Source organism: Prionailurus viverrinus, chromosome A1 (genome assembly GCF_022837055.1).
Source record: "Prionailurus viverrinus isolate Anna chromosome A1, UM_Priviv_1.0, whole genome shotgun sequence".
NCBI classification, from domain to species: domain Eukaryota; kingdom Metazoa; phylum Chordata; class Mammalia; order Carnivora; family Felidae; genus Prionailurus; species Prionailurus viverrinus.
The window spans coordinates 120,405,005-120,424,388 of NC_062561.1; the positions used below are offsets into that span (position 1 = coordinate 120,405,005).

The window sequence follows — 19,384 nt, forward strand, 5'->3', positions numbered from 1 at the left end:
TTTATGATTGAAAACTAACTTTTAAAAAGAACCATTAACATCAGTTTGGTGTTTGTTTTTATTTGGTCTGAAAGTCTCCTTTTTTGAAAAAGGCAACATTTTCCTTCCCATAAGGCATCTTTCTCACAACTGTAAATGAGCCTGTCCAAAAATCAGAGGCAGTTTTCTTCAGAAAAAGCCAATGCTATATCAAAATACAAGATATAGCATTTTCTCAGATTCTCTGGCAAGAGAACATGACATGAACCAAATAAATTTAATACAAGGAAATAATGTTGCAACTCAAAGTACATTGCTTTTCTTTTAATCTCTTTTCTGATTCTATACTAAATGACTTCTATTCTTCAAGCTTAGAATAAATTATGAATACAAGTTAAAACCAGAACCTAATTAAAGAAAATGCGACACCGAAAACAGCAAAAGTCAACTCAACACAATTAAAACTGGGAAAATTTTAATTACTAAGCATCAAATGCACTTTACATTGATAACTGCAGTACTGAAACTGTGACGTTTTAAATCTTTTTCTCAAAAAAGGTTAGTGATTTTCTTTTTCCTAGGAAACATGGAGATACGACTATGAACATTAATGCGTTCAGTCTAGGTCATTATGGTTTAGTTCATGCTAACCTCAACAGGTGCTCACACTTCCTGTCTACAATCAAGTAGACTAGGAACTTGCTGTCTTGTTGAGTTTTAGCAAAAACTCCATGAGAGAATTTAAAGGAATGTCAAATTTGTGCAGGGCAAACTCATAAAACTCTACATTGGGATCACTTTTTTGCTTCAAGTGCATCTAACTTGAGAATACAGGCAATTTTTCTTTCCCAATCCCTTGGAAAAACATTTCTGCAGTAAATCTTGTGTCTTCTTAACCAAGACTGGGTTCTTTTTAAGAAAAGATTATCAGCCCTGTGGTCAGTTTCCCACAGTTGATAAAAATCTATCAAAAACATCTTAATATAATTTGCAAGAAAAAAATCTGTTTTTCAAAGGCTGCAGAACAGGAAAGAAATAGCACTTCTTATTGGTATAAGCACAAACATTTAAAGCTAGTCATACTGCAAGTAAATCCAACATAGTATTCAAAAGTTCTATAAAAGTGAACAAAAGATGTATGTTTACTTCCACTGCGCCAATAGTCAAACGTTAGATCTGCACGGGAGTTGCACTGTAGCAGTTCGCTGGTCCAATATAAGAGTTCAAAGTCCTTTTGGCTCAATGGTGTCCACATGCCAGATCAATTCAGTTCAAAAAACGGAAATTAGGGCAAAGACTCCATATAACAAAGCACAGGGATATGCTACTAGAAGTTGCTGTCCTTCCATGGCTAATGCAGAAATAAAAATTTTGGAAGCCGAAAAACTACACCAACCAATAATTCCAGCAGTGAGAATGATTCCTACCATTCCTCTGTAACCGACAAGGAAAAAGGGGAGGGGGGGGGGAGGCAGTAGATGAGATTAGATACGTAAGAATATAATAATAACCCAATTCTAAAGAAAAGCACTTTAAATCCACATTGTACACATCTCAAGAAACGGTCAAGATTTTGTTTTCAAATGCTAAAATAAAATACCTCACAGTGAATTCAATAATACTGAATCATTCACATCCACATTCAAAAAGCTCATTTATAATTACATTTTATGCCTGTCAGCACAGGAGCCAGGTTTCTCAATGTTGGCATCACTGACATTTGGGATGGATGCACTTTTGTTGTGAAGGGCTGTTCTGTACATTGTAAGGCTGGTCAGCAGAACCCCTGGCCTTCAACACTTTTGCATCCCCCCAAATTACTTCCAGACCCTGCCAAATGCCTCCTGAGAGCAAAACTGCTCTGGTTAGAAAATAGTGCATTCATAGAAAATCTCTTTTGTAAAATTCAAATATAAGGGTACCAATCTCAACAAATGAAGAGTCAAGGTTTCTACACTGAAAATCTGAAGCATTTTTATGCAAAGCAGAAACACTGTGAGGCCATCATCTTGCCAAATCTCTAGTATCGAAGAGCTGATACACGCTCTTCTCCTAAACCTCTCCTTTAACTTTCCAAGTGTAACAAAGCCTCATCACTGGTTGTGCCAGGCACTAGCCACAAGGAGGAGCCTGAACTGTTGATAAAGAAGCTGCATGCTGGCTGTGAGCAGAGAATTTATCAGCAGGAATTTACACCTTTCCTTCTCACCTTACCTAAAACATTATTTAACAAATTATACACTTAAAGCTGCTTACATATACATCTGAGAACATGGTAGGCTACTAACAGCCTCTTGCCATAAAAAGAATGCTTCATTTTCACTTAAAAAGCTGCCAAGTAGACAGTATGTGTTTTATTATTCATTCACTTAACATATGCCTAACATCTTTAAGAAATTAGCTATAGTCTAAAAAATGTGAGAGATGGAAAGTATAATTTTCACAACCTGATCTTTTCATGCAATATTTGACTTCACAATCACTACTGTTCAGTGCCAAGTAAACACAAAAGTAGTGAAATTCTTTATCACAGATAAAAGCAGAGATAGTAATAAAAAAATTTAAATTTGTTCTTAGTTTTAGTATTTATCACTGAAATTAATGGAGGATAGTCCTCATTCACAACAGGCACTATCTCAAGTTTGATGAATTAGTGATTTATCTTAAACTGATGGTGAGGGAAATCCTACTACAGAGAACTGGTCAATCAACCCCCAAATAAAGATCAGTACTTACTGCAAAGAAAATATCACCGCAAAACTGGAAAGTAGGATCATGGGAAGAAGACAATATCCAAGGACACTTGCCACACAACCAAACGAAACACCTGTCATACTCATTAAGTTTAGTAAACAGAACATTCCTAGACATCCAATTGCACTGATCCCATATACATAGCCAAACTGGATTTTGCCAGCCTATGGGTAAAGAAAAGATTATGGGTTAAAAGGGAAAAAAAATAAATTATTTTTGGCTTTATTTCACCTAAAAAAGTACATGTGGAAAATATTCAATTTGTGAGCATCAAAATCTGTACATGTATCTATTCTTTAAGCAGAGTAGTAAAACAACGATTGGCTATTATACCTTTCTCAGAAAGTCTGAAGTACCTACTTCCCAATATACATATATTTGGTTTTTCATTTTCCAGGTAGTATATGAACAATTCAGCAAATAAAGACACAAAATCATGCTACAATCACCTTTAAGCAGTAGACTTCTAAAAAGAAATGTCTGATTTGAAGCAAATAAACTATAGACCCAAGATGGAAAATCCTGCAGAATGTTTGGATAATAGCCAATATCCCTTGAAAGCAACAAATACCACCAAAAGGAGCTAACAGAAAGGAAGTCAGGATAAGCAGGACACCAGGGTTCTATGGGGAAGGGAGGAGAAAAGAAAAATGACGAACAAGCAAGAAAAATCTAATGGAAGATGTATTTTTCTTTCATTATTTTTCCAAACCATTGGTGGAGTTATACAGTCTTTTGACAAACCAAAAAACAAAACAAAACTGAATTATGCTCTTGTAAAAGACATTACTGAACAGACTTAAGACAGTAATGTGTTAGGGGCACCTGGATGGCTCAGTCAGTAAAGTGTCTGACTCTCAATCTCAGATCAGGTCATGATCTCACGGTTTGTGAGATGGAGCCCCGGGGCTGGGCTCTGTGCTGACAGTGCGGATCCTACTGGGGATTCTCTCTCTCCCCTATTACGTACACATGCATTCTCTCTCTCTCTCAAAATAAGTAAATAAACCTAAAAAAGTATTTCCAAATATATTACATTTATTATCAATGGAGAAGTGATGAATGGGTATAATTTCAAGCAACTCAATACCATTCAAAACACATGAAAGATCTGATGTATAAAGTCTCAAAAATGGCTCTTGGCCATTAAAGAATGTTGTTTAATCTCATACTGAGAGTTTAAACTAAAATCTTACCAGTAACAATGTGGCTCCAAAGGCAAGGCAAAAAACCATGGGTCCTGCCAAATCAGTCTCATTCATGATGCTGCCATCTGCTACTTTTAATGGATGTAACACTGTTAGTGTTTTTTGCCAGATGTGGTCAAAATTGATACCTAATTCTAAAGGAAGAGAAAATAAGAAAGTCAATTAGGATTTGTTGATATATCTTTAGTTTACCAGAATCTATGTTGGAACAGGAGACAGAATGAAACACTCAGCAATATGAGACATTATTTTGGGAAGTCCTCAATACCAGTCTTCCCTGACTGTGGTGCTTACTCCACAAAAGTCTTATTTCTGCTTTGGTGACAGAAAAAGTGTTTGGATGTGACAAAACAAGACATTCTCAGCTACGACTGCGTAAAAAGGATATATGGACAGGGTTCGGAGTAAGGGGTTCTTCACCTAGGGCTTCAGCAATACCTGGAGATGCTATGAAATTGTATATAAAACTATGTTTCTATGCACAGGTGTGCATTTTTCTGAGAAGAGTATTTTTTTGACTCATAGCTTTCATTAGACTTTCAAAGGGTATCCAACACCCCCCACCCCCCAGCCCAAAATGTTCAGAAGTACTGCTTTATGGGTTTTGGAACAGAATTTGAAAATCACCGTATTTTTCAATGATGTTACTAGTTTTGCCAACTTCTTCCATATAGAATAATCACTACCATGCTATTTCCTTCCATTTCTTCCACTGACAGAATTGAATCAATAATGTGAAGTAAAAGTCAATGTTCACATATTGACCTAATAATCACTTTATAAAGATCTATTAAAAATCTGGTCCCTTATGGTTCAGTGTGGTTTCATATACACTCTGTTCAAAATGAGTTACTTAGTAGAAAACATTTTTTCTGTAACATTATTCTCTCAAAGGAAGGGATAACTTCTCCAAACTGATTTATTTTCACTAACCAGCTGGACACTACAGAGTACTCTGCAACGAATCCTACCTTCTAATAAAGGTGGCTCATCCTCAAAGTTGTTTCCATAGAACGGCTGAGGTGTTGTTGGAGTGTATGCCTGAGTTGGCTGGAAAATCTGCCCGGTGTATGGCTGTTGTGGCTGCATCATGTCTGGAGGGACAAATCGGCCTTGCTGCGAATAGTCATAGCCAGCATACTGTCTGTAAATCAAAGTTCCACTTCTGAGAATTACGTTAACAGTGGATATCCCTGAGAGCGAGAGAGTCACAGTCACACAGCTCTTAGGATAGCTACTTGGCCAGTTTTCATAAATGGTGTTGAAATGATTACTAGGATCAATATGATTATCTCCAATGGTAAGTTGTCAGTGTTTTTCAGAGAATCTACTTGATGATGTCAACACTCCTACAGTGCTTAAGAATTTTATAAACTATGAAACTTTTAAAGATTAGGTGGTCAAAAAATGAAAACTTAGAAATCTTATCTATTTCTCCCCCTCTAGTAGTATATATAATATAAAGATAGCTGAGGAATAAAATTTATACCTAAGACTATGGATGAAAACTGAACATGACAGACTTTGTACTACAAGTTATGTAATTTCCCACTGTGGTCTGACTCTCCATTGAATGTTCAATCATTCTTCTTTACTCTCTGTAGTATGTTATTTTTTTCCAAGTGTGTAAATCTCTTTAAGAACAACCATCAATTTCAAACACAGAATGGAAAAATTCAAGCCTCTTTCTCGAAAGCTTTCTGAATATAACAAAACATTATTAGTATTACCTTGCATTTTAATAGCACTTTCAATTTTTCAAAGTAGGTATACGCTTACTGTCTCATTTGATATGTGCTGTAGTAAAATCCCGCACTGTAGAAAAAGAGGCTTTACCATGGCTATTTTAGTGATGAAAAAAAAACAAAAAAACAACAGTGAACAGAAGGACATTGAAGCAGTATCTTTAAAAACTTGTTTTACCATGTTCTGGGGAAAAATATGAGAGTTACCCATCAATGGGACTAATCTAAATACAAAGTAAGAAATACAGAAGTAAAATAATTATTTTAAAAAGAACTGAGAAAGCTTAAAGATCCTTTAATTACCTTTTAAAATTTTATAGTTTCCTTTTGATAAATATAAGACTAATGACTGCCATGAATATTGAGATTTTAAAATTAAATCTTAAATTAACTGAACATCTTGATTAAAAGCAAATCTGAAGCGCCTGGTTGGCTCACTAAGTTAAGAGTCTGACTCTTTTTTTTTTTTTTTTTTTTTACGTTTTATTTATTTTTGAGACAGAGAGAGACAGAGCATGAACGGGGGAGGGGCAGAGAGAGAGGGAGACACAGAATCGGAAGCAGGCTCCAGGCTCTGAGCCACCAGCCCAGAGCCCGACGCGGGGCTCGAACTCACGGACCGCGAGATCGTGACCTGGCTGAAGTCGGACGCTTAACCGACTGCGCCACCCAGGCGCCCCAAGAGTCTGACTCTTGATTTTGGCTCAGGTCATGAACTCATGGTTTGTGAGCTTGAGCCCCACAACTGGCTCTGCTTTGAGAGAGCGGAGCCTGCTTGGGATTCTCTCTTCCCCTCTCTCTTTCTCTCTCTAAATAAATAAGCAAGCATTTAAAAAAATAAAAGCAAATCCAAATAATGGGAAAATTTCAACTATACATAACCCTCTGGAGAGTCCAATGGGACTCTCATGATTTATTTACCACTCTAGTCCAATCCAAGCTTAAAAAAAACGTTATTTAGTTTTCTGGCTATATAGTAATATAGAATTCAATGAAGCATTATTTTTTTTTTAATTTTTAATTTTTATTTATTTTGAGGGAGAGGGAAAGAGAGAGAGAGCACACATATAAGCAGGGGAGGGACAGAGGGAGAGGGAGAAAGAGAATCCCAAGCAAGCTCTGTGCTGTCAGTGCAGAGTCCAACACAGGGCTCGAACTCACAAACTGCGAGATCATGACCTGAGCTGAAATCAAGAGTTGGATGCTTAACTGACTGAGCCACTCAGGTGTCCCAAAGCATTATTTTAACAGCAAACAATAAAAAACAAAATAAACAGTTATGAGTAAATATCCTGTAATATGGCATAAATTACTATGAGCTTGTTAAAAAAAATGAGGTACTTCTATGTGAATAAGGAACGATAATCAAAAAATACTTAGTGGGCAGAAACAAAAAAACCCAATGTTCAGAATAATATATGCCATATGCACCCACTCTGATTGTAGTTTTTAGAATACATCTGTATCTATATATTTGAATATGTGTATTTTATACACATATACATACATTACCTATAATTATATAGGCTTAAGAATAATGTAACATTTAATATAACACACATATAGGTAAAGGGACTTGGAAGCAAGGGGAAGCAGAAGACTTAATTTTCACATTAAAAACTTCTGCATCTTTAAAACTGTTGTACATTTATTATTTATCAAAATTCATTCATTCTAAAATATGTTATAGGTAACATATAGGCACATATTAGCTACTGAAAATTTACAAAAATACAAGTCACCTATCTGAATGTTACTTTGTAAAGCACAGTTTTAAGTGTTTAATGTGCATTATATCATATTACGTCACTATAACTTTAGGAGGTTGCTTTTAACATCCTTCCCATTATAAAGATGTATAAACTAATATTTAGGTTAAAATGATTTGCCTATGGTGGTGCCAAGATTCAAAACTAGACTTTTTGACTCCGGGGACCAACTTTTAACAATGATAATAATAATCACCCCCAAATCCTAATTTATGGAGATAGCTATAATATCTTTTTTTCCCATATATGTCTTTTTCCATCTTAGTATGAAATATGTTGATTTCCATTTACTTAAACATACACACACATATCCCACAGGATTAGCAGGTTGAACTGAACTAGGGGAAGAATTCACATTTTCTGATTTAGTACAATATGCTATTATGTTGATCTCTGTTAGAATGTATCATAAATCTAAAACTGGGTTTATGAAACAGCTAGAAAAGCTCCATATGGAGGCTGATACAATCTGCATCAACAGAATGTATTTTATTCTCTCTCACACAGAAAGACACACACACACAGATTGAGAGAGAGAGAGAGAGAGAGAGAGAGAGAATATGAATGTCTATGCAATAAAAAAAAAAAAAAAGAATGGTACAGACCAGTGGTTCTCAAACTCTGCCCTTAGGATCCCCTTTCACTTTCAAAATTTATTACTGGGAAACCCAAATATTTTTATTCCTGTGGGATGTATCTGTCAATATTTATCATATTAGAAATTAAAACTGAGAAATTTTTAAAATATTTAATGGGGCGCTTGGGTAGCTCAGTTGGTTAAGCATCTGACTTTGGCTCAGGTCATGATCTCATGGCTTGTGGGTTCAAGCCCCATGTCGGGGTCTGGGCTGACAGCTTGGAGCCTGAAGCCTGCTTTGGATTCTGTGTCTCCCTCTCTCTCTGCCCCTACCTTGCTTGCACTCTGTCTCTCTCTCTCTCTCAAAAATATATAAACATTAAAAAAAATTAAATATTTATTAGTTCATTTAAAGTAACAATAAACTTTTCATATATTAGCATAAAATTTTAATGAAAGAATTACTTTAAAAAATTACCGAGAAAAGTGGCACTGTATCATATTTTTGACAATCTTGGTCCTGTCTGGTTTAACAGAAGACAGCTAAAAATTCTTGTATCTGCTTCTGTTGTCAGTTTGTGGTAATATATTGTCTTAGTTGAAGTATCTGAAGAAAATGTAGTGAGGCAGACAAGTAGCTGGAAAATTATTTAACAACCTTTTCAGATTATCATGGATATTCTTTTCATTCTGCATCAAAATTCAAAGCAAGATGGTAGTTTTTTAAACTTAAGTTGCAACAGAGAAGATGGAACAACTACTAATAAACATCCTTCTTAAGTTTATTTGAGAGAGAGACAAAGAGTGTGTGCATACACACACACATGCAAGCAGAGGAGGGGCAGAGAGAGAAACCCAAGCAGGGTCCACACTGTCAGCAGGGCCCAAGGTGGGGCCTGAACTCACAAACCGTGAGATCATGACCTGAGCCAAAATCAAGAGTCAGATGCCCAACCAACTGAACCACCCAGGTGCTCCACTGATAAACTTTTTATACTGTTTCACAGAATACAGTAATGTGCTTTGCACTTTGAACGGATCTTTTCTTTACTCATTTTTGATTCTGTAACCTTCACTGGTGATTTAGAAAATATTAGTATGAGTTATACCTATCTCCCAAACATTAACATATTTAATATAAAAACATATATATGAAGGGTAAGTATAAGAAAATCACATTTGTTAATATGACCAGTGATTTCATCAGAAAAATGGTTATTACTAGGAAGCTGACAGTTATGGACAGTTTTCCCAAATCCTCATTTTTACCTGAAAACTTGAATTTAACCACTGGCTACACATACTGTCAGTTTTTTTTCTTGAAGTAAGGGGCTCAACTATTTCATCTTCAAGAAAACATCTGCCCAGTACTGAAGTCTAAATAACCATAGTTTGTCAGATGTTCTTTCCAATAGAAATGGTTTTCAAGAAAAAGCAGCTACTTCAGCCTGCGATTCCAAATGCACAGGGTCTTTTCCTAACCACTGCTCTCCAGTACACACCAAAAGTGCTTTAGGACATTTTCCCATTTCGTCATGCAGCACAGTTCTACTCTGTGTGCACTGAAGGGTCAGGATTTAATAACACGGTAATTTTTACTGCTTCATCGAGGGCATCCTTATATAAAAGTGGTTCCCCCCTACACCCCAGCAAGTGTGTGGCGATGAAGAATATAATGATTACTGGAACGATTTGATGCCCTTGTCTTGATTCACATTCAGGTACTAGCAATTTTATCAACCACTGTTTTTAAAACATGAGTACAAATGTCAACACACCTAAAAAGGTATATAATGTCTTAGTACTGTTATAAAAATAGTCTTGCCCTTACAGACTCCTTGAAAGGTCTCAACAACCCTCTAGGGTCTGAAGGCCACACTTTCGAATGGTGATGTAAGACTCATAAATGTCATGTAACGAAGAGAAATAGTCCCCAAGAAAACGACTGCTTCAAAAGTGGTGTCTTCATTCCTTCTTTAAGATGCAAGAAAGACAACGCCATGGAATTTTACAGTTTTCCTTTTCTGGTAGGACCTGGTCGGGAAAAATTCCTGACTTGCTCCTGCTGGTTTTAAACTAGAACACAGTATGGTAAATACGATCTGTACTGACTAAATCAACACTGTATTCCATAAAGATATTTATCAGTTATGTCAAAAATGAAAAAATACTAGCTTTAAATACTTTAAAAATATGTAATTGGTATTTTATAGACATATCTAACATACAATGTGGGACCTGTCCAATATGACAGTCATAAAGCTCAATAGATTAAGATCAAAGGGCCTTTCACTTGTTGCTGTTGTTGTTGTTATATGAACATATAAATGATACTTATAAACGAAACCCAATTGCTACTGCTAATACATTAAGCTTTCTGTTTTCCTAGGCTTCATCTATAAACTCCCATTTGTTCATTGCAAGAGTGGGTATGCAAGTACCTGGAATAAAACTTCATTACACTGAAACAATGCTTACTGGTACATGATTTGATTGTAATGGAATTGAGAATAGTTAGCAACAGAATATGTAAACCACCTCCCTGCAGAAAACTGAAAGGAGAAGATGTTAACTGGGATGAAAAGATAAGCCACACCTTTAAGTGATGCAAACATGGACAGGGCAGGAAAGAAAGGCAGAGATAAATACACCTAGGAGGCTGTAATCCAAATATCACAGTTCTGTTGAATGCAAACACCATTTAGCTAAAAACAGGCCCACATACAGAGGCAGGTTTTCCAAAGCCCTGTGGCTGCACTCTGACCAATCTTTCATTGATTTTCCCTCTTGTACACTGATTAAAAAAAAAACAAAACAAAACAACAAAACACGTTTTTAAGTAAATAAAGGAATGGATATTTCTCAACATGATGTTTCCAATTCTGCTCATTGAAGGAGTCCCGGACCACCCAAACAAGGTTAATCCACCCTGGTATACTTAATGCCTGTTGACATTACTTTCAAAGTTCTAAGAAGCTAAGAATATGATGTCCTAGAGATTGGTAGAATGCCTCAGCTAATGTATTTCTACCACTAACACCAAAGCCTATTTAAAAAGCAGGGTGTTTTGTTCTGTTTTGTTCTTAAAAGTTCAGGGCTGAAAGGTTTTGAGATCCCTCTTCCGTCTGCAACTAGCAACTTGTGTGTACTGAGCACAAGGTTTTGGTAAGAAGAGTAATAAAAATGATTATCACCTGATATATAAAATCACCTGATGATTCACAACAGGCAGCTTACACTGCTAAACAGTGTCACTAAGCACTCTGAATTAACAGTGACAAGGTCTGAAATCTTGACTGATTTAACTTCTAAACTAGCCATCACAAGATTTTAAAATTTTAACTGGTTCTGTGGACTAAATAGCCTAGGTATCTTCTAGGTCCTTCAAGCTCCTACCCATATCTTAAATGATGTAGAAATACTATTACGAGGAAATAGTTCTTTAACAATCAACTTTTGCACTCGGGCCCACCCGAAGATTTTGCAGAAGGCACCGAACTCTAACTAGGGCAATCCCTTCACGCCAAGACCAGTGTCATAGATCTTTCCAGAGGAAGGAAGATTATGAAAAATCACCTTCCTGACAAGGGAATGTTGCCACATTCAGTTTTAGGCAATACCAAACATTCAGGATACATGCTTTCACTTTAATCTTGACTAAATAAATGGTCAAAGTTGACAAGTTACTTGCTATAGGGTCCTCCACTTCCTCCATAATCATAGGACTGCTGTGAATGGTCATCGATGCTGTAACTTGTCTGGTAGAAATCCGTGTTTAAGTTATCAAAGCCTGACATTGCAAATGATCTGCAAGAGAAGAAGAATGGCAAATACTGTTTATACCCAAGGTCCTACTAAATTCGTTTCGATACTAGGCAAAAAGCCTCAGAAGGCAGTAAATTATTTCTTCTGGAATTTGAGGCACCAGCATTTGGACGACAGGTCTGGGTGGCAGTTACAAAGGAAACGTCTAATCTCGAAATCACAAGCTGGAAGACACCTCCATTACAAGGAGCCAGTATGCCCAGGCTCATTGTCATTAAATTGTTATTACAATTGTCATTATAACTAGGGGAAGGGTCATGGGAGAACTGGTTCCTTGGAGGTCTAAAAACAATAAAGACGATTCCTCACCTCGGGGGAAGGGCTTTGCCGCTGACAATGCGACTGCCTCTTTGCAAAATAAGGCCTGAGCCTGCCGCGACGGTGCAGACTCCTAGAAAGCCACGCTTGAGGTATAGGGGACGCGTCAAAGCAAGGACCTGAAAGGGAACGACGGTCTGAGCGAAAGGACCGGAACGCTGCGCCGAAAGGCGGCAACAAGCCGCGCTGCACTGGACTGCGGACAAGCCGAACAGTGTGCCACAAGCTGAAACACTCACCAAATGGAGAAGCGGCGGCAGCGGCTCCGGCAAACCCCCAAAACCCCCAAACACCGCTTAGGACCCTGAACTGGCTCCGTTGCTACGTGTCACAAGGCCAAAGAACCGCTTCCGGGGCACGCCCGCTCGCGCAGGCGTGTTGGTAGACTTTGCGCCTCTCTTGGGTCGGATGTGGGGCGGGCCGGGGAAAAGGAAACCTGATGCGGAGCATGCGCAGTGTCGATTGATCAGTCTATTTGCGGGCCAACGAGAACGGAAATACTTCCCGAAGCCTGGTTACCGACAGAGGCAGAAAGGCGCAAGCGCAGAAATTTGTTAGTTACTGTCTGGAGGAAGAATTCCTCAATAGACCGGAGACCTGGAGGAGGGTTTGCAAATGCTATTAATGAGCGGACGGAGCCGGTCTCCTGTCCACAAACCACAGAACGCCGGTCTCTGTGGACTTAGTGTAATTCAGACAGTGTTACAGAGTTTAGGTGTATTATTTAATCCTTACACCCTAATGAGATGATCACGCTATTACTCTCCTTTTGTAAGTGAGGCTGTCAAATGTTCATTTAGTAACATTGAATGCAGTGTTGCATGACATCTCACCTAGTTGTGCTGTTGGAGATACTATGATGAATGCAAGCTAACTGGTACTGCTCACCTGGGATTGGTTGGGGTGGGGTTAACACATAAATATATGTAAAATGGTTACTAATATTATTAAGTCCTCTATAATTTTTTGAAAGAGTGTAATATTCATCTGGGACGGAAAATCTGGAAAGGCACTTTGAGAAGGGAATGATGAAAAGGAGTTAAAGAAAAGTGAAAAGGGGAACAGAAGGGCATGAATATTTCAGGCAGTAAAAATAGTGTGTGCAAGGCTTAGGGTTAAGGAAAACATGGTGTGAGGAAAGGTGTAACCTTTGCACTATTAACATTTTAATCTAAATGATTTTTGTGGGGCAGAGGGGGACAGGGGATGCTGCCTTGTGCACTGTAGAATGTTTGGCAACATCCCTGAACTTTATCAGGTATATGCAAATAGTACGACTCCCATCCCCACTGCTACCTTGTGACAACTAAAAATGTCTCTTGGATAACATCAGAGTTTGGAAATCACTGGTCTAAATGAACCCAGGATGATTAGACAAATGAGGAAAGCCACATAGAAGTTGAGACTGGAGCTAAAGGCCAGGATCAGGGATAGAGTGTCTTGTGGGATTCTGGTACTGGTTCTAAAAGAAAAGGGGAACCACTGAAGGTTATGAACTGAAGAGTGGCATAATTTGATTCTTTTATTTTGATTGCTCTGGCTTCTGTGTGAAATCACTTTCTGTAAGTAAAGGAATTCTAGCTCCAAATGCCATGGTGTTAACCAATGAGCAGAACTGTCTTCAGAGCTTATAGCATTAAAATTTATACCACAAGCCCTTACATTATATGCTGGGCCCCAAATCCCATGGTCTTTACAAAGGAAACCAGGCCTTTTCTCTGGGACCAGTTTCCAAAGGAATAATAAAATTTCAGTAGTTAAAAGGTTTTTTTTTTTTTCAATATGCAAACTATATTGAAACAAATAAAAACAAACAAAAAAACCTCCACACACCCCTCCAAAGGAAAGAGTTATAGGAAAAGGACAAAACTGAAAAACCAAAGAATGTACTCATGAGATGAATGGAAGCTATCTTTTAAAGTATCAGAAAATATCTGAAATAGCTCACCAATTTTTTTTAATTTACCAAGTTTTGTAAATAACTTTATAATTTTTTAAAATTTTTTTTTCAACGTTTATTTATTTTTGGGACAGAGAGAGACAGAGCATGAACGGGGGAGGGGCAGAGAGAGAGGGAGACACAGAATCGGAAACAGGCTCCAGGCTCTGAGCCATCAGCCCAGAGCCTGACGCGGGGCTCGAACTCACGGACCGCGAGATCGTGACCTGGCTAAAGTCGGACGCTTAACCGACTGCGCCACCCAGGCGCCCCCTATAATTTTTTGATGTAGTTACCATCTGTACAACTCTTGGAAGGATGACCAGTTAGCCTAATTGACTGAAGACAGCCATGTTGTCCCGTTTTATGGCTGTATTTTACAGTATAGTTATTAATATTCTCCTTTTTTTTCTATCAAAAATATCCCAGTTTGGTTGACAAATTATTTGGTTATACTCTCTAAGCTATATTATCTATGAAGCTGAGTTTCTGGTTATCCACTGTATGCAATAATTTATTGTTTCATCTACTTAATGTTCTTATGGTTGAAAGAAAATTCTAGTCTCTTTTGTTTCTCCTGATATTTCTATTTCTTCCTATCCAAAGGAGAAATTACTCTCAAATTTAAATAAAATGTAAGAATATGAGTGTTCAGTATTACCTGCTTAGGCATGAATTGTTAGATATAGATGTTGTTCAAATTCTGCTTCTGTCTGTAAAAGCAATGACTATATTTACTAGATTTTCTTTCTTCTCTAACCCTTGCCCCAATTGATAAGACAAGGAAAAAAGTTAAGTTACACAATTAAATCTTCCACAATTGTTTGTTTGACTTTGAAGTATAAACCAAGATATCCTGCAGAAACCCCTTGGGGATTTTGAGAATAGCAGTCAATTTTGTGGCTAGTCAGGTAGACCTTTCTTTTTGGAAAACAATTTTTTTTTTCTTTTGGTGTTGCATCCCCCCCACCTCAGGATAGGTTCCAGAGAGTTATTTTAAAGGAAACTGAAGTACATGGTAAATGTGCTGACTTCTGTTAAAGTAACTGAGTTGTGTTCATTAGGAGTAGAAAGCCTTAAATAGGTTAAGAGTTAATAGAACATGAAGTGGGCTTGTAACAGCTGCCCAGTCTTCCCTGGGACCTAGCATGTCAGTTAACAAACCAGTGACAATCAATCAATAAATCAATAAATAGAAAAAGAAATAATATTTTAATCATGAGTGATACCTTCTAATTTAGTTTGACAACTATGCTGGTATACACACTAACACTTTAATGGATTTCACAAACACACACAAAAAACTTCCATTTTTTTGGAATGGCCGTGAAATTGTCCTTAGATTTTAGATGTGCCTTATTTCCTCCCTGTTTTTTTTTTCATTTGATTGATTGGTTGATTGATTGATATTTAATCCAAGGTGGTTAACACATCATTAATTATGGTTTCAGGAGTAGAATTTAGTGACTCCTTACATATAACACCCGGTGCTAATCCCAACAAGTGCCCTCCATAATGCCCATCACCCATTTAGCCTACCCCACCACCCAATACCCCACCAGCAACTCTCAGTTTATTGTCTGTATTTAAGAGTGTCTTATAGTTTGCCTCATTCTATGTTTTTATCTTACTTTCTTCCCTCTCTGTTTTCTAGTAAATACGTCGTGGGGAATTGTGCCAGAAAATTCTGGCTTGAAGATGGGTAGTTCCCCCTACTTTTAGCTGTTTCCACAAGCACCTAATGAGGTGGAGATTCTGCAGCTGTGACCTTAACCATGTCAAATTCTACAATGAAACCTGATAATTATGGTAAAAACTAATGTAAATACCTAAGATCTGTTTCCACTATTCCTGAATATTAATGACCTAACTCCATATCCCAAATACAATGATTATATTTCCTCCAAATTATCCTTAGAAAAAGATATCCCTTATAAAAGAGTTTCTCATCAGATTCTTCTCCTGTTATTTCAATTATTTTACTTTGAACAATACATTACTGTCTTGGGAAGATAGATTTGCCTGGAACAACATGGGATGCTTTTAGACAAAATGGGTCTTTAAAGGCAAAGAAATTTAACCCTAACTTAGCAATTATACTTGGGATTTTGACTTGAAGATTCTAAGTGCCTCGTGTTGTTAAAAAAAAAAAAAGCTTTGAAAGATAATTTTTAAAACAATGCTGTAAGTATTTTTATTGTGGAGATCAGACACCCTCTTAAATAGCAAATAAAAACATTTCTAATATCAGGTGAATGGATATTGTGGTTTGGAATAAGAATTTCGGTGGAAATACCAGAAGTTCTGTATCTCAAGCAACTTAGAAGGGGAGATGAGCTACTGTATATGTGCCACCAACGTGAGTACTAGAAGGGGAGATACTGGAAAACAACATCAGAGGGCCGGGCTCTGGTGATGGCAGAGCCCCACATGCCAAAGGTGCAAGTGAAACACTTGAAAAAAATTTATAAGAGCTAATGTGCCTGGCACTGCTCTAAGCCCTTCACACCTTTATACTCAATTATTTTTCCCAACAACCCGGTAAGGTAGATACCATATACTTGACATATGATGACACTGAGAACAGAGTGGTTAAATACCTTGTCAAACGTCATAAGGTAAGAAGTAGTAGACTTGAGATCTGAATCCAGGCTGGCTGCAGAGTCCTTGTGCTAAACCTCTAGACTGTATTGTTGTGTTATGTAACATGAACATAACCAAGGCAATATATCTAATAAATATGCTACTTTACCTAATATGTAATTATATATATATATATATACATACATATGTGTATGATATGTATATGTATATATACACTAAAATTGCAATTATTTGATAGTTGTATCTACAGCCCCAAATGTGTATATAGTCAGATTGATAAAAAATATTTTTTGTAATCTACTCAGTGGGCATGTGACAAATCACCTAATGTTCAAGTTTACCTTATATTAGTCATGTAATTTAATTAGTAATGTATAGGGGTTAAGGATGCACGTCTGGAGCCAGACTGCCTGGGTTTACATCCTCTACCACTGACTAGCCATGAAGTTACTGAAATCTTTTGCCTTACTTTTCTCCTGTGTAAGAGCAAGATAATGATGATATTCATCTTCTGTGCTTGCTATAAGGATTGTGTGGAATAATGCATATAAATATCAATGCCTAAATACTAAGTACTCAATGAATGTTTGGACTAATTGTCATTGCTGCATCTATACCTCTACAGAAGCAATATGATATTGTCAGCAACCAAAATGGATTTCTAAAAACTGCAATGATTGGGTTTGAACAAACTGTTTCTGCAATCAGTCGTACACATTCACTCTGATGCTTCCCTGAAGGTTCTGTATTATTTTATAATTTGTCTTTTGATCCTATGGACTGTATTAAAAATATGCTTTTGTTGGGGCATCTGGGTGGCTCAGTGAGTTAACATCCAACTTCAGCTCAGGTCATGAACTCGCATTGGGCTCTGTACTGACAGCTCAGAGCCTAGAGCCTTCTTTGGATTATTTGTCTCCGTCTCTCTCTGCCCTTCTCTCTCTCTCTCTCTCTCTCTCTCTCTCTCAAATAAATAAACATTAAACAAATTTTAATTAAAAATATGCTTTTGTCATCTTCTGTCCTAGGTTTTTCCAGTGGGACTTGTCTGTGTTGTACAGTTTAGTCTCACAAATAGCTTTTGATATCACACACTATTGGTTTAAGAACCCCTCATACATTTGAGCTGTTATACTTGAAAATTTTGAACAGTGCTACCTGTATGTGATCTTCTTGGTGTGTTTCATGTTACTTCAAACTTTAAAGAAAATGTGTTCTTTCTGCTTTACCTTCCTTCCTGTCCTCTCTTCTCACAACGCACAGAATTTGTAAGGACGCAGTGCATAAGGTGACTTATGTTGTGGAAAATATGTTTATTTGCAAAGAAAGAAAATGGCAGTGTCCTAGCCAAGTAAACCAATTGCCATAAAACTTTTAATATATAGTGGTTCTTAAAATGATAGAGGGATCAGGTTTTATTTTACTCAATAAGAGGGCAGCCTAGAAATGACTGTAAGTTTAATACATTATATTTCTTTTAGGCAATTCATTTTTTTTATATTTTGCCATTAGAATTCTTCATGCTGCCCTCAGTTACAGACATTGCAAGCTACCACTGCTTTTCATTACAGAGTAACTCTTTGCAGTTATAAAGAATGTCCTATTAAACTTTATTTTATTATAAGGCAGTATTTCCCGCACAAGATATTGCTTGTCTAGGAGCTTTCAGCCAGATAAATTTAAATATAAATTTGAAACATTCTTTGGAGTACACATGCCCAAGCTACAGAATTCTAATTTTTTATTTTGATTTGATTTCATGTCAATGTCTTGATAATAACAGTGTCTTGCCACAATAGGAAATAGGTCACCAGGCATGAGGCAGGTGGCTATGTGGGAGAGCATCCTAGCTTATAGCCCATGGGCAGCAGCACACCCTTTTCATTATGATTCTTACTTTCTTCAATTCTTTCTTAAATGTTGGAGAACATGTTTCCTGAGCAGAGAATGGTTATGTGATGGCTACTAGGGAGAGCAGGCTACTCTACTTTAACCATAATGCTCTCTGTGCACTTAGATAAGGGTTTTGTTATTAAGACTATAGATGATAACATCAATTAAATTCTTTTCCTGACATGAGGATAATTTTATTTTAAAACAAACAGAGGCATATAGAATCAAACATAAAGTTTCTATTATAGTCTGCAAATTTAGCTTGGAAAGTCAAAGATAAACACATCTTTTGCCTTTAGATTTAAACTAAGCTATCAAAATGTTTTTGCCTCTTCTCCTGCAGTCCTAACTTTGCAGGATCTAATGAAAATCACAAATCCCCTACCGTCTGAGATAAGGCATTTTTCCTTCTGGAAGAAAGTGCAAACATTTCTTAACTCTAACTAAGATTTTTGTTTTAAAAGGTGAATATCAGGGGTGCCTGGGTGGCTCAGTCAGTTAAGCATCCAACTTTGGGTCAGGTCATGACCTCAAGGCTCGTCACTTCAAGCCCCGTGTCAGACTCTGCGCGGACAGCTCAGGGCCTGGAGCCTGCTTCGGATTCTGTGTCTCCCTCTCTCTCTCTTCCCTCCCCCTGCTCATGTTCTGTCTTCCTGTCTTTCAAAAATAAATAAACATTAAATTTTTTTTAAAAAACTTAATAAATAAAAGATGAACATCAAGTAAAAGAAGAGTTGATTTTAGGTTTATAAATATGACTTCTTTCCTGGACT

The 19,384-nt window shown here is 37.1% G+C and overlaps 1 protein-coding gene across 2 annotated transcripts; it reads right to left on the reverse strand.

The window, feature by feature from the left end:
* Positions 1-437: 437 nt before the first annotated feature.
* Positions 438-12,540, reverse strand: YIPF5 (Yip1 domain family member 5). Of its 2 annotated transcripts, XM_047867466.1 has the most exons (7): positions 12,415-12,535; positions 12,167-12,294; positions 11,720-11,839; positions 4,913-5,085; positions 3,930-4,075; positions 2,716-2,897; positions 438-1,413 (listed from the first exon to the last, which is right to left on the reverse strand). In XM_047867466.1, the coding sequence occupies exons 3-7, from the start codon at positions 11,827-11,829 to the stop codon at positions 1,251-1,253; spliced, it is 774 nt and encodes a 257-aa protein (XP_047723422.1). In that variant the 5' UTR covers positions 11,830-11,839; positions 12,167-12,294; positions 12,415-12,535; the 3' UTR covers positions 438-1,250. The 2 variants fall into 2 exon arrangements, with proteins under 2 accessions (XP_047723422.1, XP_047723429.1); XM_047867473.1 differs by lacking the exon at positions 12,167-12,294 and having other exon boundaries at positions 12,415-12,540.
* Between the last annotated feature and the right edge of the window lie 6,844 nt (positions 12,541-19,384).

Bases quoted from the DNA above. Each gene is read 5' to 3' on its own strand.
- YIPF5 (XM_047867473.1), bottom strand. From the start codon at position 11,829: ATGTCAGGCTTTGATAACTTAAACACGGATTTCTACCAGACAAGTTAC. The intron at 4,076-4,912 runs GTAGGATTCGTT...CTCTTCCTTTAG, and splicing joins TGAGCCACCTTTATTAGAAG to AATTAGGTATCAATTTTGAC. The intron at 2,898-3,929 runs GTAAGATTTTAG...CTTTACCCATAG, and splicing joins TTGGAGCCACATTGTTACTG to GCTGGCAAAATCCAGTTTGG.